Source organism: Halichoeres trimaculatus, unplaced genomic scaffold, assembly GCF_033239565.1.
Source record: "Halichoeres trimaculatus isolate MK-OKI-2021-1 unplaced genomic scaffold, fHalTri1.1 fHalTri1_scaffold_5, whole genome shotgun sequence".
Lineage (NCBI taxonomy): Eukaryota > Metazoa > Chordata > Actinopteri > Labriformes > Labridae > Halichoeres > Halichoeres trimaculatus.
In genome coordinates, this window is record NW_027437183.1 from 35,026,569 (window position 1) to 35,053,523 (window position 26,955).

At 40.5% G+C, this 26,955-nt stretch overlaps 1 protein-coding gene across 1 annotated transcript in view; it reads left to right on the forward strand.

The window, feature by feature from the left end:
• adgrd2 (adhesion G protein-coupled receptor D2) overlaps window positions 1-26,955 on the forward strand; it is an 88,613-nt gene that overhangs the window by 25,652 nt on the left and 36,006 nt on the right. Inside the window, exons 8-10 of the mRNA XM_074671392.1 lie at window positions 4,319-4,430; window positions 18,889-19,023; window positions 19,326-19,434. Coding sequence (XP_074527493.1) covers window positions 4,319-4,430; window positions 18,889-19,023; window positions 19,326-19,434 — 356 coding nt within the window. The remainder of the gene's footprint in view (window positions 1-4,318; window positions 4,431-18,888; window positions 19,024-19,325; window positions 19,435-26,955) is intronic.

Below are 26,955 nucleotides of genomic sequence, written 5' to 3' on the forward strand. Positions count from 1 at the left end.
ACCCAACATCAAGACAAGATAAGGAGTCTTATCTTATCTTAATCCACCATGAGTACAGGACTTTGCAGCATTTAGCAAGTTACAATGGCAAGGAAAAACTTCCCTTTACCGGGCAGAAACCTTGGACAGAACCAGACTCATGTTAGACAGACATCTGAGGAGACTGTGTTGGGGTTAGAGAGAGACAGATAGAGGAGAGAGAGTGGGAGAGAGAATGGGGGGGAAGAGAAAAAAGGAGGGGGGGGGGGGGGGGGGGGGATACACACACGCACACAGGCACACACACACACACACACACACACACACACACACACACACAGAAAGGGAGAGAGAGAGAAACAGACGCAGTCTGAAGTTTGGGGCTGTGGCGACAGTTAAGGAGAAACCAGCAGGCCAAATCCAAAGCTGTAGTAGCTGGTGTCGGACAGGAGCACAGCAGCAGGCCGTCTACTTCACCGATCCCAAGGAACCTACAAGACAAACTCAGACCCTCCCAGAGAGGTGTATGGTCAGTAACTATAACAGGACAGTAAGACTAGAAGTTAGACTGACAGAAAAAGAGGGAAACAGGAGCCCTGTGTGTCAGTTCCCCCCAGCAGTCTAAACCTATAGCAGCATGACTAAGAGCTGGTTCAGATCTGATCCAGCTCTAACTGTAAGCTTTATCAAAAAGGAAAGTTTTAAGTCTACTCTTAAAGGTTGAGACCGTGTCTGCTCCCCGGACCTCAACCGGTAAGTTATTCCAAAGAAGAGGAGCCTGATAACTAAAGGCTCGACCTCCCATACTACTTTTAGAGACCCTAGGTACAACGAGCAGACCTGCATGTTGAGAACGCAAAGATGTGTTGATAGGAGGAAGACGAGACAAGTGTTAGGATGTGAGCAACTTTAAAGAGGAGCTATTCTGTTTTTTTTTTAATGTTTTAAACATGGACATAAAGTTATAGTTATGGATGTTCAGACTAAACGCATGCACATTTTCAAACCTCTACACGTTCATATGTTGTAGAAATGAATTTATGGATCTGTCTGTGAACTGATCACAACAGTTTGTTCTACCAAAAACAAAAACAGCATGAGATCTTAACGAGCAGCATTAATGATGAGGTCACCAGATGAGGATCTCCATATTGGTTCATAACACATGGGAGGGTCAGGCCTCAAACACCAAGGTCTGCTCATAGCTCCACCCCTGACAGGCCCAGAGGCCTGGCTGACTTAGACGAGATAGGAGCAAAGCAGTTTCTTTGTTTCACAGGCACAATACCCCATCTTTAACAAGGACAAACTGTGATATTTATATGAGTCAGAGCAGTTTTAAAACTGCAGGGTTATAAGAGAATTCCCTGTCTGAAGGGTTAAAGAACAACTAAAAGAGGAACACGGAAAGAAAAATAGATGATCCAGAGAGGCCCTTTGGTGGCCAAGGCTTCATGATGCATGTGGGGGTGAAGGCTGGTCGATACTATCCCATTTAAAGGGACTGTGAGGAGTTTCTATGTGATTTAGAAAAAGTCTCCCTTCTAGATAGATGCCTGATCCTAATCCACAGTTTAAAATGAGATGATCAGCACTAATATAGGTTTTTCCTAAATGCTACTTCTTAGATTCCAGATCAGGTCGAACAGGACTTGATTGATGTACGGCACATCGAAGTCTCTATGGCAACACTACCCAGGCTGAGAAGGCTTAGAAGTGAAATCTGTGTTTTTCTCTTCTAAAAACGATTTCTGTGATTAATTTTGTAGTGATGGTGGACACTAGAGCCTAACTGTCAGACAGAAAAAGCACAGAAGAGCAGAAGAAAGATAAACAGGAGAGAGATCGAGCAGGAGCTAAAGGCTAAAACACAGGCTAATGGCAACAACACAAGCTTAAGGTTTAGACAGGGGTGAAAGGCTAAAACACAGATGAAATATTAGAACACAAGATAAAGAATGAAACACAGGCTACAGACTTTAAGACAAGCTTAAGACTTCAAGAGTCAAAGGCTAAAACATGGGCTAAATACAGGGTTAACACAAGCTAAAAACTAAAATTTAAGCTGAGAACTAAAAACAAAAGCTAAAGGCTAAAACAGGAGTTTAAGGCTAAAGCACAAGCTTAGGGCTTTAACAGGGGTCAAAAGAATAACACGGGCTAAAGGCTTTAACACAGGCCAAAGACTTAAAACATAAGCTAAAAGCAAAACCTCAAGCTAAAGGGTAAAACACTAGCTAAGAACTTAAACAAAGGCTTAATCACTGGCTAAACACTAAAACACAACCTAAAGGCTGAAACACAAGCTAAAAACTAAAACTGAAGCCAAAAGCTTATACATAGATCAAAGCCTAAAAAATAAGGTAAAGGCTTAAACACAGGATAAAGTATAAAGCACGGGATAACGTAGAAAACACAAGCTGAAGGCTTAAACACAGGCTAATAGTAAACAGATGCTAAAAGATTTAACACAGGATAAAGTCTAAAACACATGCTAAAGGCTTAAACACAAGCTAAAGGCTTAAGCCCGTGCTTAAGGCTTTGACACAGGCTAAATTCTGGAACACAGGCTATGAGGCATAAACATGAGCGAAAGGCTTAAACACAAGCTGAAGGCTTTAACACACGCTGATGTATGAAGCACAAGCTCAAGGCTAAAACACAGGCTAAAGGTTAAAACAGATGCTAAAAGCTTTAACACATGCTAAAGGCTAAAACACATGCTAAAGGCTAAAACACAAGCTACAGGCTAAAACACAAGCTCAAGGCTTAAGCACAAGCTGAAGGCTGAGACATATGCTAAAGGCTAAAACACATGCTAAAGGCTAAAACACAAGCTAAAGACTTAAGCACAGGCTTGAGGCTATAACCCAGGCTTAATTCTGAAACACAGGCTAAAGGCATAAACATGAGCGAAAGGCTTAAACACAGGCTAAAGGCCTGGTAAACACTTAATTGTATAAGAGATGTGGGTGGAATGAGAAACTCAGATGAGCGACTGCCAATTTAAAAAAATTCTGGAACACAAGCTAAAGGCTAACACACAAGCTGAAGGCTTTAACACACGCTGATGTATGAAACACAAGCTAAAGGTTAAAAACACAAGCTAAAGGCTAAATCAGAAGCTAAAGACTTAAGCCCAAGCTAAAGGCTGAGACATATGCTAAAGGCTTAAACACAAGCTTAAGGCTAAAACACAAGCTTAAGGCTCAAGCACAAGATTGAGGCTTAAACACAAGTCTAATTCAAACAGATCTTCTGTACAGCATCTTTAACAGAGTATTTATTCGAGCCCAAACTGGAGAATGTGAATTCAGGAGAACTGTGAACCACTGACAGCAATTTTAATGAGCAGGAGAGCACAGAGCCATGGAAGAGGGGGACCTAGGGAAGCAGGACTACGAGGTCTAACAGCGGTCGATCATCTGATCGATGTTCTTGAGGACCAGTCTCACTTTAAGGAAAGGTACCACGACACATCTGATGAGTGTGATGACAACAATGGAGGGATAAGACACTGAGCTACGGCTGGTTTCTGAATTTTCCTGAACATCATTCAGGATTTAAGATAAGCACAGATAGACAGTTCAGCTCTTAAACAGTAGAGGGCACTATGCTTCTTCAGATCCCCTTATTCACCATAATCATAAAGTTAGAGAGCATAGCTGAGCAGAGCTGACGAATGCTGAAGCAGCCTCCATATATGAGGAAAGAAAAAAAAAATCTTTGCGAGAGGAAACCACGCTCCACACGATCGAAGCAACGCGTTCCCTCCAAACTCGATTACCGTACCCCGTCTGTTTTTGTTCCTTTCCGTCGCTGCACTATTGATGTGTGCAACTTGATGAGGTTGCCTTATGACAAGTGTTGTGCTTCTCTCAGCGTTTGCCCCCCCTCCATGCTCCCCCCTCAGGCCTCTCAGCACTCCAAGGCCACCTCAGCCCAGACTCAATGGATGAACAGCACTCTGAAAAAGCTGTGGCTGTACTCATCCACAAACCTCCCTCGCTCTGCTCCAGGCTCTGCCTCCAAGGCTCAGCTCTTAGACTGATATATTGAATGCAGAGTGCGGGGTTTCAAAGCAGACAATGACAAAATCTGTGATTGTACCCTGCATTATAGGCCGATCCGTCTAACTGTGTGCGCCCTTTTCAACCAGAGTGTGTGTGGACTCCTGCAAACAGTTAGTGTCTGAAAGCATTTTGAAATAACGTGGCATTTGAATGGTCATTTTGAAATGTGCCTCTTCAGTTTGGATGCATGCTCTGCGAGCTTGGCCAGCGGGGCAGATTGGGCGAGTGTGTCTGCTGCTGAAACGCCGGCGCTTTGTGTGTTTCAGGTGGTGAACGGCCCTATGGACGTGGTCAAAAGCATTGACCGCATGGTGACCAGCCTGAGCCCTCGCTTGATGGCAGAGCAGGATCACGTGACCATTCACAGCCCCAACATCAGTGAGTCACACACACATTTACACACACACACACACACACACACACACACACACACACACACACACACACACACACACACACACACACACACACACACACACACACACTTATAAATGAAGCAAAGGAATTTTTATACAACGGGTTGACATGCTGGAGTCAGGTCAGGGTCCATCAAACCTCCTCTGGAGTACGGGCTGCCAAATGTGCCAAACAAGTTATGCCGCACTTAACTTTGAAGTCCTCATGAAACAGCCTCCAGATTGTTATTTGGAGTCACAGATTCTCATGAAATCTGCAGCAATTCAATAAATCGGAGCATCAAAACTGAACAAAGCTCAATTATTGAACATTAAACACTGGGCTTTTTGTCAAAAATGAGCCATTATTCATTTAATGATTTCATAACTCAAGATATTTTCTATGAAAGAAATTGTCCTGAAATGAAATACAAGTTGTAGTGACTATTTTTCTTTCCACAAATTAAATTTGAACCTGAAATAAACAAGCAAATCACACACGCACATAATAAATGTTTTATTTAGTCAATCCTTTAAAGGGGACATATCATGCTAATGACTGATTTAATACTTACATAATATGATACATTTGAAAACAAGACCTTACACCCCCTGAATTTTCAAAAAATGAGATATTGTATTTTTTCTGATATCCTAGAACGAGATTTGATGCCTCTGAAAATAGGTCATTGCCATTTGGCCGCGAGATTTCGACCTTCATGACAACAAGAGGATCCTTTCTTTTTATTGGAGTAATCTGATAAAGCAGCTCCTCCTCTGTGATGTCAGTTAGTCACACAACCGCCACAGAGGGATACACCCACCAAGAGCCGACTGACTGAGTGCTGGATGCAGGGACTCTGCTCTGCTGAGCAGCTCGGCTTTACATGGGGAATTAGCAGTTAAAACACTGTAGTTTTAGCAGACGTCGTAATACTTGTGAGACTGATATTTGCATGCTTGTTCTGACATGCACTGTGAACCTGGACCACAATAATGCTGCGGTAATAACATAGTGACGAACTGACGGTAGAGGCGATCTTTAGACTACACTTTCAGCATGATGGATAAAACAGACAGAGAAAAGTGAAGGAGCAGGATGGAGCCCTGTTATAAAAATAGTTTATTGGTGAAGTCTGCCTATATTTCCACGTATAAACTCTACATGTTACAGTACCGCTTTGACTCACCACACTGAAGCATCCTGAGATGATCTGTGTCAAGGGGGATTTTCTGTCCGGATCTGACTCAGGGTCCAATACAAAAGGACGTATCCTACACTCTGCCATTTTATTAGTGCTATCAATGCCTTACAGTGAAGTTTTGGCAAACAGCAAACTCGCTCAGTCTGCCCCATTCAATATGGCGATTTTGTAAATACTACCATGCCGTGCCATGCCCCCTGGCTCTACCCCCTCCGCCCCTCTGATAGAACCGACCAATCAGAGCACAAAGGGCTGTGATGTTGCGAGGTTACTGGAGGTCATTCTCCAAACGGAGCGATTCAACTAGATCTTCAGAATGGCCTAAAATGAGGATATTGAGAACGCTATTGTGGGGCAATGAAGGAACTAAATGACTTGTACTGAGGGCAGAAATGCTTTACAGGCATCCTCGTCTGGCATAGTGAAAAGGAGAAATAAGCATGATATGTCCCCTTTAACTCTTACATGTCTTCATCAAGCAGCAACATCCACTCTGGAAAAATGAAGCCTATGCGGAAGTGCTAAAAGTTGCTGTTCATCAAGATTCTGCTTGAGGCTGGCTGCAGAAAGACCAGAAACTACACACACCTCACACCAAGGCAAAAAAAGAAACAAAAGCTCTAACTTTTACAGCATTAAAAGACAAATACACAGCCTGGTTCCAAAAACAGCTTGGGTTCGGCAGTTTAGGAGATATTGGGATTGTTTGATTGTCCAATCAGAGACATAGCTCAGCTCACATGATGATGGGTGCCCTATAGCTGTCAGAAAGGAAGCTCAAAGCCTGCCGCATCTTAGAGAGAAACTTAATATTGGCAAAATATCAGCATCAAACAGTGGACACACTTTACCTCAGAAAGCAGAGTGTGAAAGTGAAACTTTATTAAGCCACTTTTCAGTCCTCTCTGGCCACTATTTTGGAGTTTGGGGACTCTGACATGAAAGCAAGTATCAATCTAGGGGGCACAAGCCTGGCGCAGCCTGCGCAGTGCTAATTTCGTGCTGCACACCGCCGTGCGCTGCCAATTTGACAATTTGGTAGACCGTCTGTGCAGAGATGGGTGTGACGGCGTGCCAGGGGGAGTTGACGGCACACCAGGGGGAGGTGTCAGCAGATTCATGTTGGCGCAGTGACAATTTGGTGCCAAAAAAGTGCGCTGAAAGCTCGCCAGCTCCAACCCGGTCTATCCTCGGCGCAAGGCGGAGCGCACCCCATGCAGCTGTAATTTGGTGACAGGCGCACATGTGCGCACATGTCAACAAAGCCTCAGAGGCAGGTTTCCAGAGTGTCAGGCACATTTTAATGCAATAAACAATCACAGTAATCACTATTTAATATAACCGTCTGAACCAGCATATACATTTATATCTATATTAACTTTCCCGTCACATCTGATGTCAGATTAAAGCCGTTTGTCATAATGGAAAGTTAACCTGACGGCAGCTGGAAGTTTGATGCACATCTTACAATTAAACAATAAACAGCCTTAACATCTGATACTGAGTATATATCTGGTTCTCTCATTTCATTTAATTCAAAGAAAAGAGGGAGAGAAAAGACGAAGAAAAAAGAGACAAAATAAATCTATGTCACTCAGGATTTACCCGTGATTTCCCATATTTCTCTGTTTAAGTCTTTATTTTTAACCTGATCTAAAAACCAAAACCAAAGGCTCTGCTTGGCGATGACAAACCAGGAGTGCAGGTGGATCAAAAGTATTCTGAATGGATAAGCCAGCTGTGTAACTGTCTCTTAATTTTTTACTCCGGATAAAGACAAAGGAACGGATTAAATCTGTCCCGGGAGCTGGCCCACAAGGTGACGCGCGTCGTGTTCTCCGATGCTCCCCGCTGTCCATTGACCTGCTGCAGGGACAGCGGCTCTGACCGTCTCCGCTACCAACACTCTCTCCATGGTGCTGGAGATCACTCAGACCAATCAGACGCTGCGCCTCAGTCGCAGGGCATTTAAAGGCAAGGAGAGGCGCTCATTTGATTGGTGAAAACAGCGCTCGGCTGTGTTAAACCCACTCACGGCTTTTCTCCTCCCTCTCTGCCATTTGCACGGAGGGAGGCGTGGACGCGCAGCTCTGCGCTCATGTGCGCCTGTACTGCGCCACTCTTGGCACTGCAGGAAACTTGCAAAGTGCGCCGGTCACGCCCTGTGCGCACGGCGAAGGCCGGCGCAGGGCAGGTGCGCCTGCGCCTGGTCCATGAAATTAGAGCCCCAAGAGTTAATAGAAGAAAATTAATCAGCAGTTCTGAAAATATTCAAGGTGTTTTTCACTCCCACATCATTCTTCCTCTCTACTTTAGTGTCCATAAAAATATCCAAATGACCAATTTTGCAAACTAGGTGATGTGTCATTTAGTGGTTTCTAGGACAGCCATAGCTGCTTTCCTTCCTGAGCAGTTGACAACACTGCTTGTGCCACTGTGTTTGTGTGTGACAGTGAACCGCTTCAGGAGCAGAGTGAGCCGACAGCGTGCTCAGATTGAATGGTTTTAGGTTGTGTCATATCAGAGAAAATACGGAAATACGTTTGCTGCTAGATTACAAAACCCACTCGGGTGACCCGAGTGACGCTCAGGTCACGTCTTTGTGTGGAAGACACTGGATGTTCATTTCCTCAGAGATATTCAGCGTATCACAGACTCAAGCCTCATAAGTTTGCAGCTGAATTGTTTATTATATAACAAACTCTTAGGTTGACCCTTCGCCTCTAAAGTCCAACAGATACTACTTGCATTTTATGTCCTGCTGCAAATAAGCCATCTTCTTCAGTGTGATATAAAATTCCACACAGGTCTCTCAGGTCATTGGCTGCATTAGACCTCAGACCACTTTGTCTCCGTAGATCCTCAAAGCGTGACTGGAGATGGCGGCGTGGACTGTGTGTTGACAGCAGTTCTTCCTGTGAAACTGGAAACTAACAGTCAGTTCCACTAAACCTGGGGGTGAAAATATATTCATAGTCTTCGAGTTGACTAACTGAGAGTAAGACTTTTTAGCATCATTAAAGGGATAGTTGAACATTTTGGCAAACTGGCAAAACTTATTAGATACACAGTCCCACAACTCCAAAACACTCTAATGGATAGGTGTTGACCTGAACATTCACCACGCTATGAAACAACAATGGATGGTTTGTTTAACATTAGGAGACATGAAACAAAAAAGCTGCACTTAAACCAATTTACAGTCCAGGTCATTAAATAAATGTGTGCGCATAATGGCAACGGAATCCAGTTACCTCCATTTATTTGGACGAGTTAAAGGTCCCATTTTCTGCTCCTTTTCTGCAGTTTAATATGGATCATTGATGTCTTCATGAAATGGTAGTAACATGTTTTGGTCCAAAAAGACAATAAATCAAGCACAGCAGCATTGTTTCCAGGCTCTCATAGCCCCTCTGTTCAGAACGCTCTGATTTAGTGTGTGTGACCTTCATAATGTAAATGAGCCACCGCTGATACCGCCCACTCACTGAGAGCGGCGCCACGTGCTCCGTGCTTCGCTGTTTATAAAACAGCGAAGCACGTTTACCGTAACATTACAGGCTAAAACAACAGGCTAACCCCAGCTAAAGTTAGCATCCTGAAGCTAACACAGAGACAGGGGGACACTGAGGAAAAGCTCTTACATCTGCTCCACAGCACACAGCATTTAAAATACTCACATTTACAGGGTCCGAGGTTTGTTGGTGGATGGTTGGTAATGTGCCTGGATTCAGGACCAGTCTATTCTCTAGCCCTCTGTTGTACTGTCCAAAGTTGGAAAAGCAGTTGGCTGTGAAGTGACTAGCACACACATGCACAGTTTTACTGAGTGTAGCTGGCACATTTCCTTGATAAATGAACTCTAGTCACTTAGTCTTGTCTTCTTCCAAGATGGGAAGCTTGTGCATGGAGCCATGTGGCTGTTTAAAGCCAAAAACAGCTACAGTCCTCTCCCCGTTGCTGGAGAGATTTTTCTCCAGCAACGGGGAGGGGAGTGGGCAGGGAGGGGGTTCGGTGGTGTTTGCTCTGGTGGACAAATCAGGTCAGACTTGCTCCCGATTATTCAAAAAAGGGAATCGCTGACGTCAGCAAACCCCCGGAAATTTCAAACAGCTCATTTTAGGTCAGGATTTTACATTCACAAGCACTACTTAGTACAGGTTTTGTCATTAAATATCACATTTCTTCTTTACTAATCTAAAGCTGTGGGCAGCATTTTATTTTTGTTCTGTGGTCAAGCTGTCAGAAACAATACTACACCATGTAGTAAACCTCTATCAAGTTCTGACCGTTACAAAGCTACAGGTGTTTTGGAGTAGGGAGTGACTCTGCTAACTGGTGACTCTCAGCAGAACGTGTCAGTGATTGTCAGCTCAGAGTCACCAGTTAACAGGATCACACTTGACACTGAAACACCAGCGACGTCTGCAGCTGTTATTAAATGTATCTTCTTTATCCAACCTCAGTTAAACCAGGCTTGATTGTAAATAAGTAATATTAACTGCTGATATTCTAAATCCAGTTTTTACTTTGTGAATTCAATGAAACGGTTGGTTTGGGGTTGAGGTTATGACCAAACATGGACTCACTATGGAGGGTAACTACAAGTGAACCTAAGTATTAACAGAAACAGATTTTATGTTCAAAGGGAAACCATATTATATTATCAAACTCAGGGTTCCCACGTGTCCTGGAAAACCTGGTAAACCTGGAAAATGATCAACCAGTTTTCCAGTCATGGAAAACGTATGGAAAATGAGAAAAAACGTAAAATGTCCTGGAAAAGCTTAAATGGTCCTGGAAAATTATTTAGTTTGCCCCTGTCCCTCTGCGCATAGCCTAAATGTCTTTTCTCAGCTGAAAAATGGAGCTGCGGTATTTCTCTGCCTCCAGCCGTCAAGCCGGCAACCCACGTGACGCTGCCAGCCAATCAAATTTGCATGTTTCCTTAGCGCAGTCCTGCTACCCAGCGTTTACTTATCTCTAGATTTACTAACTTATCAGACCCAAGTGAGGACTTATTTTTCTCCCAAGAAGTGCCCCAAATCAGTTACTCAGTTTTGTATATAGTGTGACATTGTTATCTCCTCTGTCTCTCCCGTTGAGTGACAGACAGAGGAGCAGCACAGAGCTGTAGTGGGCGTTACGTTTATCGGGCTGCACGCTGTGAGCTGAAACGCCTCTGAGTGATTTCAGTAGAGCTGCAGCGACTGTGAGAGGGACAGCTTCGAGATAGCAGCGGTTAACAGGTAGTCTGACTGGGCCACGTTTAACATAGTATCCCACACTGTTCGAGAAAATACGAGAGTGAATGGGAAAGATGTCGCAAGGTATTCTGCTGCTTTAAATAGTATGTAGCGCATGTGTATAGAGAGGAGAGATTAGCGATTTTTATGCAGTTTTTAGCTAGCTACTCTCTAATTAAAGTAGCAGGCAACACCGAGTGAGATGCACACAGAGCACAGGGAAGAAGAGAGACAGTGAAAAATGAAGAATTACATACTTATTTGAACTGCTTGCAGTTCTGTTTGCAAAGGCTGTAAGCATAACTGAATGATATTCAACATGGCGAAATAAGCAATAAAACGGCAATCAGTCCTTTTTTTGTAACTTTCAAACAAAAAAACATTTTGAAATGAAGTTAAAAAGTACTTGGTAACATAAGCACTTTGAGCCATAAAATATGAGTGGATACAATAATGCAGGGCAAGATGTATACATAAATTTAAATTTGAATATCTATCTATCTATCTATCTATCTATCTATCTATCTATCTATCTATCTATCTATCTATCTATCTATCTATCTATCTCTGATAGATAGATAGATAGATAGATAGATAGATAGATAGATAGATAGATAGATAGATAGATAGATAGATAGATAGATAGATAGATAGATAGATAGATAGATAGAAAGAAAGAACAAAAGATAGATAGATAGATAGATAGATAGATAGATAGATAGATAGATAGATAGATAGATAGAGAGAAAGATAGATAGATAGATAGATAGATAGATAGATAGATAGATAGATAGATAGATAGATAGATAGATAGAAAGATAGATAGATAGATAGAAAGAAAGAAAGAACAAAAGATAGATAGATAGATAGATAGATAGATAGATAGATAGATAGATAGATAGATAGATAGATAGATAGATAGATAGATAGATAGATAGATAGATAGATAGATAGATAGAAAGAAAGACAGGTAATTAGATAGATAGATAGATAGATAGATAGATAGATAGATAGATAGATAGATAGATAGATAGATAGATAGATAGAAAGATAGATAGATAGATAGAAAGAAAGAAAGAACAAAAGATAGATAGATAGATAGATAGATAGATAGATAGATAGATAGATAGATAGATAGATAGATAGATAGATAGATAGATAGATAGATAGATAGATAGATAGATAGATAGATAGATAGATAGAAAGAAAGACAGGTAATTAGATAGATAGATAGATAGATAGATAGATAGATAGATAGATAGATAGATAGATAGATAGATAGATAGATAGATAGATAGATAGATAGATACTCAATAAAATGGTGATAAAAATAAAAATATATATATAGCAAAATACAATCTAGGCTACTTAAACAGTAACTCAAATAATCTAGATACAAAAAGTCAGATTAAAGTATGATAAAAAAAAATACTTTAACCCTAAAGCATACATTTATAATAGTTAGACACTACACAAAAGCCAAACTAAAAAGATATTAAGCAGATTATGTCCATGCCTGAGAGTTATAAAAAATAAATATATTTTTAGGTTCACTATGATACAGTGCAAGAGGTTTTGATCATCAGCCCCTAATCTGATGTCTTAGAGGGCTAAATTAACCTAAAATGCCTGTACTGGAGCCACAAAATATTTTAAGTATCTAACTAAAAGTGTGAAAGAAATAGTGCCATGTTGTGTTTATACATAGAATATGAAAAAGCAAAGGTGTTAACAGTCATTATGAGTAGTAATATATTGTTTCAAATTTGGGTTGTTGTCCTCTACTTGCAGGAGTGAGGGACAATGTCAGGAAGACAGTCAAAATTCAAATTTGAGTGGAAAGAAGACCACCAGTTCAGGGACTGGATAAGAGAAGTTAGGGGATGAGCACAGGGCATATTGCAAGTTCTGCAGGAAGTCCTTTGATATCGGTAACATGGGTGTCTCAGCACTTAAGAGTCATGCACGGGGACAAGGACATATCAAGTTGGCTGGACAATTAAGCAGTGACAGAAGAATAACAGATTTCATGCGGGGGACTCCTTCAACAGACACAGGAGAGGAAAGAAGCTGTCCAACAAACAAAGATTCACAAACAGCCAGTGTACATAAGGAAAGTGCCAGTGATGGAAGTACAGCATCTCAGGTGTCTACTTCAAGTGCACAGGGGAAAAGTTCAGGAACACAAGGAAGCTCTGCATTTTTTACAAGTCAAGCTGTGTTTGAAGCAGAGATTCGCTGGGTAATTAAGATGGTCATGTCACACTACTCATTCAACTCAAGCTCTGATATCTCAGCCATATTTGGTCAGATGTTCCCAGACAGTGAGATTGCCCAAAAGTTTTCATGTGGCGCAACAAAATCAGCTTACCTGATATGTTTTGGCTTGGGTCCTTATTTTAAAGAGCAACTGATCAAGGATGTAAGAAAAGCACGGTGCTATGTGGTATCATTTGACGAATGCCTGAATAAAGTGACTCAGACAGAACAGTTGGATGTTATAGTGAGGCACTGGAGTGAACATGAAGGGAAAGTTGTGGTGCGCTACTTCGATTCAGAATTTATGGGACACACTCAAGCAGAGAAGCTCCAGGAAAAAATCAAGAGAGTCCTGTCATCACTTAACCCCCATAAGCTCTTACAGATCTCAATGGATGGCCCTGCTGTCAACTGGAAGCTCCTGAAGATATTCCAAGAAGATAAAAGCCAAGAGGACCCAGATGCACCAAAGATGATCAATCTTGGAAGTTGTGGTTTGCATATAATTCATGGCAGTTTTCAAGATGGAGAGAGAGAAACTGGTTGGAAGGTGGGAGATGTGCTCAGAGCTCTTTGGCAGATGTTCCATGACTCGCCAGCAAGACGAGATGACTTCACTGAAGAGACCAAAACGACAACATTTCCCCTCAAGTTCTGTACCCATCGATGGGTTGAAGACCTAGCAGTTGCTGAGCGAGCAATAGAAGTGTGGCCAGCTGTGCAACAGTACCTTAAAAGCCACCAAAAACTCCCAAAAAGCAAAGTACCATCATCTGCATCTTACTGCACAGTAAAAAGTGCCACGGCTGATCCTCTTTTTCAGGCCAAGCTCCAGTTTTTTGCATTTGTTGCTAGACAGCTGAAGCCTTTTTTGAAGACATTCCAGACCGATGCACCAATGATGCCTTTCTTGGCAAAAGAGCTCCAGTCCATCCTGAGATGCTTGTTGTCATGCTTTATCAAAAGGGAAGAACTAGAGAGGATGAAAACACCTGTCCAGCTGCTGAAACTTGACCTCCAAAACAAATCAATCCATGTCCCACTCAAACAGCTGGACATAGGTTTTGCCACAAAACAAGCTTTGGAGAAGGCCTCTGAGGAGCTCCAGGAAAATCCAGCAAATATGCAGTTGTTCAAGAAAGAATGTGTCTCCTTCCTTGCTGTGACCTGCAAAAAAATTATGGAGAGAAGTCCTTTCATGTACCCAGCTGTAAGGGACATGAGCTCCCTTGACCCTGTGATCATGGTGACAGAGTCTGAGCGTGCAGTATCAATGTTTGAGAAACTCTTACAGGTTCTCCTCAATGCACGATGGTGCACTGCTTCAGAGTGTGACAAAGTCCTTGCTCAGTATAAAACATTCTTATTGCACGCTCATGCAAAACATAAAGCAGAGTTCCAAGGTTTTGTTTACAGTTGCAGGCTTGATGAATTTCTTGGAAGATTCATCAGTGGCAAGGCAGAGTATGAAGCACTGTGGGACCTGATGAAATGTCTCCTCACACTGTCTCATGGACAAGCAGCAGTGGAACGAGGGTACTCCATTAACAAGGACATGCTTGTGGAAAACCTGAAGGAGAGGAGTCTGATTGCATTGCGCTTGGTCCAGGATGCGATGTCTGGGCGTGCAGTTGATGACGCCCTGCCAAAAGACCTAATTCAACACTGCAAAGGAGCAAGGATGAGATATGTGCAGTACCTTGAGGATGAAAAAAAGAAAAAGCTACAAACTGCAAATGAGAAGAAAAGAAAGGAGCTTGGTCAAGAAATAAACGATGTCAAAGCAAAACAGAGAAGAATAATGAAAAGCTGCGAAGTGATGCAGAAAGAGGCAGATGAAATGGCAGTGACTGCAGAAAAAAAACAGGACTTCACGCTACTGACCAAATCAAATGCATTTCGCAGAAGTGTGACAGAGAAAAAGGAGGAGCTGCAAACTCTTACAAAAACATTGGAAAGCCTGCAGGAGAGTCTGAAACAGATTCAATAACTAAACTTTGGAGGAACATTTTTTTGTATTGCATTGGTTTGTTTTATGTTAACATGTTTACACTGCCAGTTCATATTAAGTTTAGAAGTTTTTTGGCCATAATCTTTTGAAGGCAGTTTGGCAATTATTTTTTTTATGCTTGGAAATGCAGGTATAAGCTGTTCAAAAGCAACTGCATTAAACAGAGATGAAACAAAGGAAACAGTTTTTGGTTATTATTAAAAAACAAACATATTCTGAAGAGAAAGTACAGGAAAGGAGGGGGTAGAATGAGAGCGCTGAGGTAAGAATTGCTTAAACCAAAATTGTAACTTAAGTTGTTTATGTGTCACTGGAAGCTGTGGGTGTGATTGCCCTGTTCTACTATAAATTTGTCATAATTTCTATGGCTGTAAGAGATTATTTGAAATTTATGATAGCAGCCATAGACTGTACATCTTGTAAACAAACATCTTGTACAAAATGTATGGTCCAACCTTAGAAAAGGACACAGCAAAGTTCGCGTGTGTCCGGGGGAGGGGGGTTAAAAACGTCCTGGAAAAGTATAGGAAATGTCCTTGAAATGTCCTGGAAATGTCCTGGAAAATAATCTCTAGAAAAGAGTGGGAACCCTGAAACTGTTAACCACTCTAATTAGTTATAAAATACAAACCATTGATATTCTGATATATTTGGAGCAGTCCTTTATCAGGACGTAGTTTTCTGGCTCCTTCATTATAACCCAGGTCTCAGACTCCGCGGTCTGTGTGCTCTTTTTGATCCAGGGAGAGTTTCTGGAAAATTGACATGAGTTCATGTCTTTATATTTTACAGTCCGGTCAGTGTCAACAGATAATTAATTCACATTAGTATGATAGAACTCTTCTCTGGGCTACACGCTAGATTTCCCCGCTAAATACGTCTGCCCACTGAATGTCTGTCCATTTGTTGATGTCTTCCATACACTCTCTGATTTCTTATAAAACAGGAGTCGTTTACAATCCATCAGTTTGGAGTTATTCAGGTAACTTGTAGGCACTTGTAGGCCACTGTAGGGATGAGCTATTCAGACCCAAACTGTGATTTGATCCAGACTATTAAAATATTAATTTTTAACGTAATCATCAGATTTGTTTCTTTGTCGTGAGTGGCAACTTCGGCTCTTTATTTGTGTGTTGTCGTTGTGTGTTGTCGTCCCCTCCCTCCAGTTTTTTCAAAGGTTAGACACCATGGGCTCTAATTCCGTAGACCAGGCGCAGGCACACCTGCCCTGCGCCGTCCTTCGTCGCGCGGACAGGGCGTGACCAGCACACTTTGCAAGTTTCCTGCAGTGCCAAGAGAGGCTCAGTCAAGGTGCAGAGGAGCACATCCACGTGTCCCTACGCGCAAATGGCAGAGAGGGAGGAGAAAAGCCGTGAGTGGGTTTAACACAGCCGAGCACTGTTTTCACCAATCAAATGAGCGCCTCTCCTCGCCTTTAAATGCCCTGCTACCGAGGCGCAGCGTCTGATTGGTCTGACTGATCTCCAGCACCATGGAGACAGTGCTGGTAGCGGAGATGGTCAGAGCCACTGTCCCTGCAGCAGGAGAATGGACAGTGGGGTGCATTGGAAGACATGAAGCGTGTCACCTTGTGGGCCAGCTCCCGGGACAGATGTAATCTGTTCCTCTGTCATTAATAGGAGTAAAAAATGAAGAGACAGTTACACAGCTGGCTTATCCATTCAGAATACTTTTGATCCACCTGCACTCCTGGTTTGTCATCGCCAAATAGCAGAACCTTTGGTGATATACTGTATACTCTCCCGGTGTCTCCACCTCATCCTCCTTACAACAATGTACTCTATCTTTTTAGATCAGGTTAAAAATAAAGACTAAAACAGAGAAATATGGGAAATCACGGGTAAATCCTGAGTGACACACATTTATTTTGTCTCTTTTTTCTTCGTCTTTTCTCTCCCTCTTTTCTTTGAATTAAATGAAATGAGAGAACCAGATATATACTCAGTATCAGATGTTAAGGCTGTTTATTGTTTAATTGTAAGATGTGCATCAAACTTCCAGCTGCCGTCAGGTTAACTTTCCATTATGACAAACGGCTTTAATCTGACATCAGATGTGATGGGACAGTTAATATAGATATAAATGTATATGCTGGTTCAGACGGTTACATTAAATAGTGATTACTGTGATTGTTTATTGCATTAAAATGTGCCTGACACTCTGAAAACCTGCCTCTGAGGCTTTGATGACATGTGCGCACATGTGCGCCTGTCACCAAATTATGCATGCGTGGGGTGCGCTCCGCTTTGCGCCGAGGATAGACCGGGTTGGAGCTGGCGAGCTTTCAGCACACTTTTTTCGACACAAAATTGTCACTGCGCAGACATGAATCTGCTGACACCTCCCCCTGGTGCATCATAAACTCCCCCTGGCGCGCAGTCATACCCATCACTGCGTAGACGGTCTACCAAATTGTCAAATTGGCAGCGCACGGCAGTGTGCAGCACGAAATTAGCACTGTGCAGGGTGTGCCAGGTTTGCTCCCCCTGAGAGGCGCCACAAAATTAGAGCCCTACATGTGACCAATAATGTGGGTTGGGTTGTTTTTTTATTTTAAAAATTGTAAAATGTCTTTGACTTCTTGAAGAGCTATATAAATAAAAAACATTATTATTATTATTATTATTTTTATTATTATTATGCACATAAAATGAATGAATTTTGTCATCAATGGGCAGTTTACTGAGCAAAAAAACTGTGATTAAATATAAACTTTGTAATTTGTGTTCCAAAAAGGAAGAAAATAATCACATAGTTATTAGAAGTATTGAAAGAAACTTAATACAATGCATTCTTTGACTTGATAAAAATGCACTCAACACTTTGTAAAAATATTTTTTGTGCCTTTATTGTAAGGCAAAAAGTTGTATTTTAGAGGGATTGTTGAGATATTCTGACAGAAATAACGTCCTTGTGTGCTGGTGTCGCCTTGTTGTTGTATCCCACGTCACATGACTTTAACCTGTGGCCTTTCACTCCACACTCTCACCCTGTTTCCTGCGAGACCAGCTGTTCTGTCCTCTGAAGAAAATGCTTGAAAAGCCAGCAGAGATCAATTAAAAAAAGAAACAACAATCAGTGTGGCTGTGGCAGATTAGCCAGCAGCCAATCAGAGGAGGTGTTATCATGGCAACAGGTCAAACAAAAGGTGGGGAATAATCTGGTGATACTGTTGATACATCACAGTCAGTATTTCACTGTATTTTTAGTCATGTGTGAGAGGCAGAACTGAGGATGAACTTTACAAATAAAGAAATCTGACTTACCACATTGTGAACTATCCTCTTGTGTTGTGAAGATTGGCTCTCAGAACTTTTTAAGCCTACATTTTTTCTCACCTGGCTTTGTGCTCAGTGTGGCAGGAGAAGCCTGAAGTAGATTCCTGAGGTAAAATAAAGCCATGCTTTCATTCAGTCCGGCTGAATTATGCTAAAGTTGCCATGGAAACCAGGTTCCTACTCAGGTTAATCAATCCTGGTTGAAATTCAAACTATTGCTCTTGTTTTGACGGAGCGGTTATTGAATTATCACTGAATGGAAAGAGGAGAACAGTCAAACAGGAAAGAAGAGCGTGTGTTTTAGCATGAATGAGAAAATCAGAAGATTAAACAGAATATCTTAAATAAACCCCCTCTTGCTTTTTGCTGACAGATTGAACAGGCGCTCTGTAAATCTAATCTTTGTCGTCCCCTGTCTCAGAGTTGGAGGTGCAGCAGCAGAGGCTGCAGGAGGGATCCAAAGGTCCGAGCTTCTGTGGGCCTGAGACTGAGACACACACCAACATCGACTGCATCTCAATCCCACAGCAGAAGATCCAGGATCTCCATAACAATGGTAGGAAGCATCCAATCATCAGACAGCAATGGCTTACCCATGTAGCGCCACGCTAAGAGTTGGCCACGACGCATTTTATTAACCCGATTCTTCCACTGCACTGACAGCAGACTGTGAATGTGCATGCATTCACCTTCTTACACTCCCAAGGTCTTGCAGTGAAGTGCAGATGGAGGCTCATTGTTGGGTTTTGCAACAACTATTCATGATGAACAATGAGTGATCCTAAATGAACTGCATTTCTCTCCGTCTTGTCTGGCACAATCTGAAAAGCCTCTCCTTGTGTCGTGTTGAAATTGCAGGCTTCCACAGGCTCACGTTGGTTAACACGTGGTACGGCTCTCTGCGGCCTCTTTTCAATCCCGAGGAGAACATCACCATGGTTCCTACTGTCACTGACGGCAGCCAGAGGTAACAGCACGGGCGGAGCTGGCAGTGTGTGCTTCTTCATCATGAGGCTGTCACCATGTGGCGTTTCATGCAGAAGAGGCTGAAAATGACCCGTTGATTCAGGGTCTGCTTAATGAGGATGTAAAATGATTTCTATCAACACTGAATTAGAAACAAAAGCACTGTAGCCCCTCCCTCCTTTTTTTTTAAAGATTAGACACTACATGTGACCAATAATGGGGGTTCTATAGATTTTATTTACTCTAACCACATATTTTTACAGATCTATGAAAGCCTGTTTTGGCCAGTTTAAAAAAAAAAAAAAAGGCCACTTGCCCTGATTACAAAACAAAAAAGTCAAAACTACTCAATACTCAAAAATATTCAAAACTGGAATTATGATAGAAAGCTAAAATTTGAAAAAAGCTGCACACATGCACATCCTTTAGACCAGTGGTTCTCAAACTTTTTTCAGTAATGTACCCCATAATGATATGTTTTTTATTCCACCAAGTACCCTCTAACAAGCACAAAGCAGTTTTGGATGGAAAAAAAAATAGAACATAGCACTGTACTCTTACCCCTAAATTCCACCGCTAGCGCCGCACAGCGCAGTGCAGCGTCGCGCCCTTGCGGAGCACTTAGCTTCCTTTGTAATCTATCAGGCAAATTCCGTTGTCCCGGCTGCTGAAGCGCAAGCACACGCCCAGGCGCGAGAAATACACTTCAGGTCTATTTTCTGTGCGGCCGCTTCCAAGCCTCGTAAATTCACTGTCGATAAGAAAACACTTGACAGGAAGTCACAGTGTGAAGTACCCGGAAGACTTCGAATAAAACACAATGCACGAACTCTCAGACGTAAATTTCCCCCTTATGTTATAAATATGTCACATCTGAAGGCACGTGCATCAGGTAAACAGTCGGTCAGAGGGTCCCAGACACAACACGACGCCATGAATGAAGAGAAGCTGATCTTGAAAGTGGAGAAGTTTAACTTTCTGTATAATCCCAAACATCCTTTTTATAAGGATACAGACAGAAAGGACAAGGTGTGGACTGACATATCAAAAGTTATGGGAGTGGATGGTGATCGTGTGATATCGCTATTCATACGAGAGCCTGTGACTCTCCAAGGACCAGCCCTCCCCGGATTGAGCGGAGCAGCGCTGTGCAGCGCTGTGCAGCGCAGCGCGCTGCTTCCAGTGAGGTTTGACAATCGTAGCAAGACCACACCGCATGCGCTGCGCGGCGTGGCGCATGCGGTGGAATTTAGGGGTTAGTGTCTATGGGTGCGTCTCAAAGCCCCAAAGTTCCATCCTTCCTTCCTCCGCTTGCGTCGTTCTCTTGCGTCTTAGTCCCTCCCACCAGAGATGCCTCGGAGAGACACGAGGAAATGAAGAGAGGAGAGAGGATGGAGGAGATTCAGTTTTAGAGCAATGGGACAATCTCTCCTCCAGAGCGTCACATGAAGCAATGTGTTTCAGTGATGACGGCATCAGCTGATCACCTCTGGATCATCTGTCAGTCAGCTCTAACAGCTGTTAGCGCGTCTGGGCATGTGCCCTGTAATAACTCTGATCAAAGAAAAACAGTAACAGAGATTTGTCTGTTCCTTTAACCAGTTAAACACACATGTTACCATGAAGAAAACCTGCTCTCTGTTTATTCTGTGTGCTGTTTAGAAGCTGATATGGATCATTTTTCAGGTAAAATGCGTAATTGTGAGATTATTTATGAACTATTTAGCCTTGATCTAGAGCCCATCGGGTCGGTTTTCTGTATTAATCCTCTGTAATATTGATTTGATGATGGTTGTGTTCAGTGTTTTGTGCTTTAAACTCACAACAAACACTTTATTACCAGATTTATGATCAGTTTCTGAGAGATCCTCTGTGCCTGTTTTCAGCTCGTCTTTTCTCTCATTAAACTCCGTTGTGTTTGTGAAGTTTCATGTAAAGTCTGAGCTGCTGCAGCATCCAATCAGAGAGTGATATTCCATATGGGGGCGTGTCTGTCAGTGAAAAGGCTTCCACAAAGCCAGCTCTCGTGTCTCCTCGATCATAGCTCCTCCGATCAGTCTCCTCCATCCTCTCTCCTCTCTCCTCTGAGCGCAATTATCGCTTTGGGACAGTCTTCAAAATGGTGACTGGGAAAGTACTTCCAATGTCGTGGAGGAGATAGGACAGAGGAAGGACGAAGTTAACGCATTGAGATGCACCCTATGGGATATAGGATCAAATTTGTGAACTTAAACTTATATTGGATTCAAACATTGCTTAAATGAATGGTGATAGAGGAATTGGATCAGTAACAGAAAGCAGAATTTAAACTGCTACTTAAACATACACACAAGAAACTCTAAATTTTCACTTTTTATCTTATAATTATAGCTTTTATCCAGAACATTAGATTAAAAGCTCTTCTAGTTTCAATTTAGTTTCTGATGAGTGAGACTAATTTATTATTTCAACCAAGTTTCGCATAATTCTGAACTTTTTAAAACCTTCATTTTAGTTTTACAGCCTTATAATTTCCACTTGGTGTCTTGCATTTTCAGAACTTAAACTCATAAATTTGACTTAGAATTTGGAGAATTTCAACTTATTTTCTCATGTTTCTGACATTCTCTGTCTTAATTTTGACCCAGTATCTTATATATTTTTTACTTTTTCAGTTTTAACAAAGTATCTCATACGTTTGATTAAATGTCCTACTGCTAAGTTAGCCAATTACCAGATAATTTCATCATGATTGACTTATAAAGTCGATGCAGTTTGTCATGGTTTAAATTTTTTATTTTCAGCAATGTGACTTTTTTTTCCATAACGCTAGCTTTTCTGTTTCCAAAATTTCAATTTAGTTCCTCATAGTTCTCATATTAAATGTCATAATTTTGAAAGAGAAGCTATTTTTTTAAAGCATTTTACAATTTCAACTAATAATCTCACAATTTGGACTTTATGATTCACAGTACCATCTTTTAATCTTTTTTTTTTTTCTCATAACCAGGACCAAATATCGCATTCAACCAAGTATCCATTCTTGAATCTTTCTCATCATCACATAATTTCAACATTTCTCATATTTTGATTAAGTATCTCATAATTCCAACTTTTTGCCTCAGATTTACAACTTTTATCTCGTAAATTATTTACTTCATTCCCAGAATTTTGACTTGGTTTCTTTTAACTCTCGCAGTTTTCATAATTTTGACCAAGTTTCTCATAACTTTTTATTTTGGAATTTAAATGCAGTTCCTTATATTTCTACAGAGTATCTCATAATTTTGGATGATAATTTAACGATTTCAGCTTTTTATCTGACAATTTGGACTATGTAATTTAATCAACGTGTTATCTCATTATTCTTTGAAATTGTCAGATTTCAACTTTTTTTTTAATCTGATTTTTTTTTATTACGCATTGTATTACATTTTTACACAAATTGCAAAAGGTTATTTTTCTTCTTTTTTATTTCTAATTTTATTTATTAATTTATCTATTTATTTATTTATTAATGTATTCATTTATTTATTTTTTGGTATAAATGGCAGATACAAATCAGACACACATTTAAATGAATGAATGAATGAATTAATTAATGCATCAGTGCTTTATTTCCAACATGTGCAAAGAATGCAGGAAAGTAAAATGAAAAATAAACAACAAAAAAAATCAGTAAGAGCAGTCAAAAAGAAACAATAACAATATGCACCTAACACCTAAGGAGTAAGAAAAAGTATAAGCTTATTTGAAAAAAAAATCATACCCCTCTTTACTCCTCATAAGTCATTAAATTAGTGAGTATTCTTGCAGTTTTAGTATTAGGCAGTATAATTATTATGCAGATGTTTTTACTCCACTTTTGTTTGATGTTTCCTTAAGCTTAAATCGTGGTTTTTTTCATTCCACACTGTCAGAACTTTTGCTAAATTTCTATCTTTAGATTTTTCTAACTCCACTGGCTTCATGCTCATCTGTGTTATTGAGCCTGTTTTCAATAAAAAAAGAAGATGATCCTCTGTCTTAAAGCTTTACATTCAGGAACTCATGCGGAAGTTGAAGCTAAGTTTGTGCTTCTATTTAATGAAAATAATTAGTGTATATTTTTGCTGTAGAGTAGCAGCTCGTTGCTCCTCTTTTCATGCCTCTGGTTGATGATGGTTTTATAGCCATGCATCATCTCAGTGCCTTCTTCTGTGGATTCTGTTCACAATGAAGCTCTGAGGTTAACTACAAGTCTAAAGTCTCTGACTCACCACTGCTCTCTGTAAGCTCCGGTTGGCTGACCTGTGCTGTCTTCTTGTAGAATAAATCGCTGCAGCTTTGAGATACTTTGACTGATGACTTTTAGAAATGTGATCCAGGACATTTGACTTATTTGTTTAAATTATGTGTAATTTGCCTTTAACTTTGCTGGATTGTGCTGATGCTTGTCTCTGCTGTGACACTTTTGTGGAAGAGATTTATTTCTATTTTTTATCTCATTGAGCCTTCGGGACTGAAACACATTTTGAATTCATATATAAATATAAACCTTGTAGGTTACAGCATGATTTATCTTTAACAGTGTCTTAAAGTAAAGGAAAAAAAACTTAGACATAGACACACTTATTGTTATTTTGTATGGTGTGGGCGTTTACAGGCAAAATTTCATTTACACAGACTTCAGTCTTTCTGTAAACAGATACAGCGCAATAAGACTTATCAATGTGCACAAAGTAACAGAGTGCAGTAAAGAGCAGGAAGTGGTGAGGGGCTTTTTAATGTCATAAAAGTCTGTTTTTGCAGCTTGGTGTTACTTCTGGTCTTTCTGCAGTCAGCCACAAGCGGATCCTCGATAAATAGCAACTTTTAGTTTTTCCACTTTAGCTTCACAAACAATTTCACTTGGCAGATACTTTTGTCCAAAGCAACTTAGAAAATCAAGCAAGTCCCCCTTGACAGTGCTAAGGAAATTATGCTAAGACCTCTCCAGCTATCAGCCCATCTCCCAATCACAGTCCATGCTGGGACTTCAACTAACACCATGTTCTGACCATCTGAGCTGTTGCCCCTTGGTGCATTATCAATGGAAGATAAACTACATAAATTAATGCTGACCAGTAACAGGAAGCACAGAAGCGGTGGAATGCACTTTAACAAATAAATGAACACAGACCGGAATAAAAATAACAGGCCAGCAGGGTTAACGAGTCAATGCCTGGCCTGAGACATGCAGTGGTTCTTAGCAGAGTCCCGGATGGAGATAGAGAGGTTCCTATGATCCTCTCTGCCATCCTCACGACTCTCCTCACCATCCTCTCAGTCAGAGACACTGCAGCCTCCACACCACACACAAATGGAGTTGGTCAGGACGCTCTCCATGGTGCTCCTGAATGATGTGGTGAGGATGGGTGGGGGTAGGTGGGCTCTTCTCATCCTTTGACAAAGGACACAGCCATTAACCCTTGTATTATGTTGGAAAAAAAAATATGTTGATTATGTTGCGGGTCATTTTGACCCACACTGTGTAAATCCACTTAAAACAGTCAAAAGACAGGTAGAACCAATTACAGCTTTGTTTTAGATCATATAAACATTTAGAAAAGGGACAAACACTCTCAATCTCCAGACTATATTTAATATCTATTTAGTTAAAGCTTTCCTCTCTTCACAAACACATTGTTTTTAATTTCCTCACCCCATTTTCTCAGATTCTCCTTGTTCAGCATTTTCAATGTTCTCCACATAATAGATAGAATGTCCCTGTATGCTTTCTGTCATTTTATCATCTGGCACAAGAGAAATTTGTTTTTCTGTCCTCTTGGAAAGGACAGACCTGTCAAAAAAAAAACCTACTAAAGTGTTCTCTGTAGAGCCAAAACATGTGCTAAAATGCAAACACACTAAACTGCCCCCCTGACCAGCTAAAACATAATTAATTGCTCTTTGGGGTGGAAAAAATGTGTGTCAAAATGTTTGCCCAATTTTTTTTTCTTGATTTTTTTTTTTTTTTTCATTTTGGCCCCTTCCCATCAAGAAGTCAGTGCACACCACTGGTGATGTTGACCATTTTATATTATCATCTTTTTATGCCTATGTCCTTTTGAAAAACTTCAGCAGCATTGTCCTCTGAATCCTCTCTATTAGAGGAAAATTGACAATCTGGATCATCAATAATGTTGTCCTCTCTCTCTGAATGATTTCCTCTGCAACACCATCACAGTTCAAAATCTGTGATTAAGCTTAATTAGCTGTAAACTTCCTGAGCTACATTTTGGTGTATATGTTAGATATGACATGAGAGCATTGACAAAGACAAGGAGGAGAAAGTTCCCCCTCTACAAACACCTGGGTCTCTGAGTCTGAGTTTTTATTCATAGGCAGTCAAAATATAAATAATTGGGCCATCAAAATAAAGTACATCAAAGAAACATCTTGTTTTTTGATCTGAACAGCTAACTTACGCATATCAAAGTGTCAAAATGACCCACAACATCATCTTTGTATAAACTGTGCACAGACATTTCACTACACACTGAAGGGTCCAGATTTTACACACAAGTTCATGATCCTAGATGAGGAAAAGTCACAAAATGGGTAAAATTGACCCTTAACATAATATAAGGGGTATTGCTTTATATTAAGGTTCTGTAATAAGCATTAATAAGACCTTTGTAAGTACATATAAGATGCTTATTCACATTATTGTTTGTTTATAAGACTATATAACTGCTTAATAAGTGTTTAATAAGGTCATTGTAAGGGTTAGGCCTGAGGCCCCACAGGTTAGGTTTAGGCATGGGGCCCCGAATGTTTAGGTTTAGGGGAAGGGCTGGGGTAGGGCTCATGAGAGACAAAAGCAGAAGACAAAAAACAAAGAGGGTTAGGGTTAGGTTCCATATAGCTTATAGATTAAGTTGCTATGAATTCCTTAAGCAGTTATACAGTCTTATAAACAAATAATAATATTAATAAGCATCTTATAAGTACTTACAAAGGTCTTAATAATGCTTATTACAGGACCTTAATATAAAGCGTTACCATATAAGGGTAAGTGATAATTTACAGATCTAACTCAAAAAAGCCAAATCTGTAGTCAGTGGTAAAGTACGCTGATGGTTAAGTTTTGCTGAATGCAGTAAAAAGAGTGTTTCCAGAGGGTAAAAGCAGGCAGGAGGCACACTATCATAATAACAATTTAACCCTTGAAAGCCTGACCAATCAAATTATTATTATTATTATTATTATTATTATTATTATTATTATTATTATTATTATTATTATTATTATTATTATTATTATTATTATTATTATTATTTTTATTATTATTATTATTGTTATTATTATTATATATTTTTTATTATTTTATTATATTTGTTTATTTGGAACTGGGATGTTTACTTACCCCTGTAAAAAAAGCCACAAAAAATCTTACTTTATTATTTTTTGTATGTAATATAGTACTTTTTTTTTGTATCACATTTGATAAATTTGTTTTTAGTAAATAAAAATTCTTTAAATGCAGATAATACTTATTCTGAAATATAAGTAACAGTTT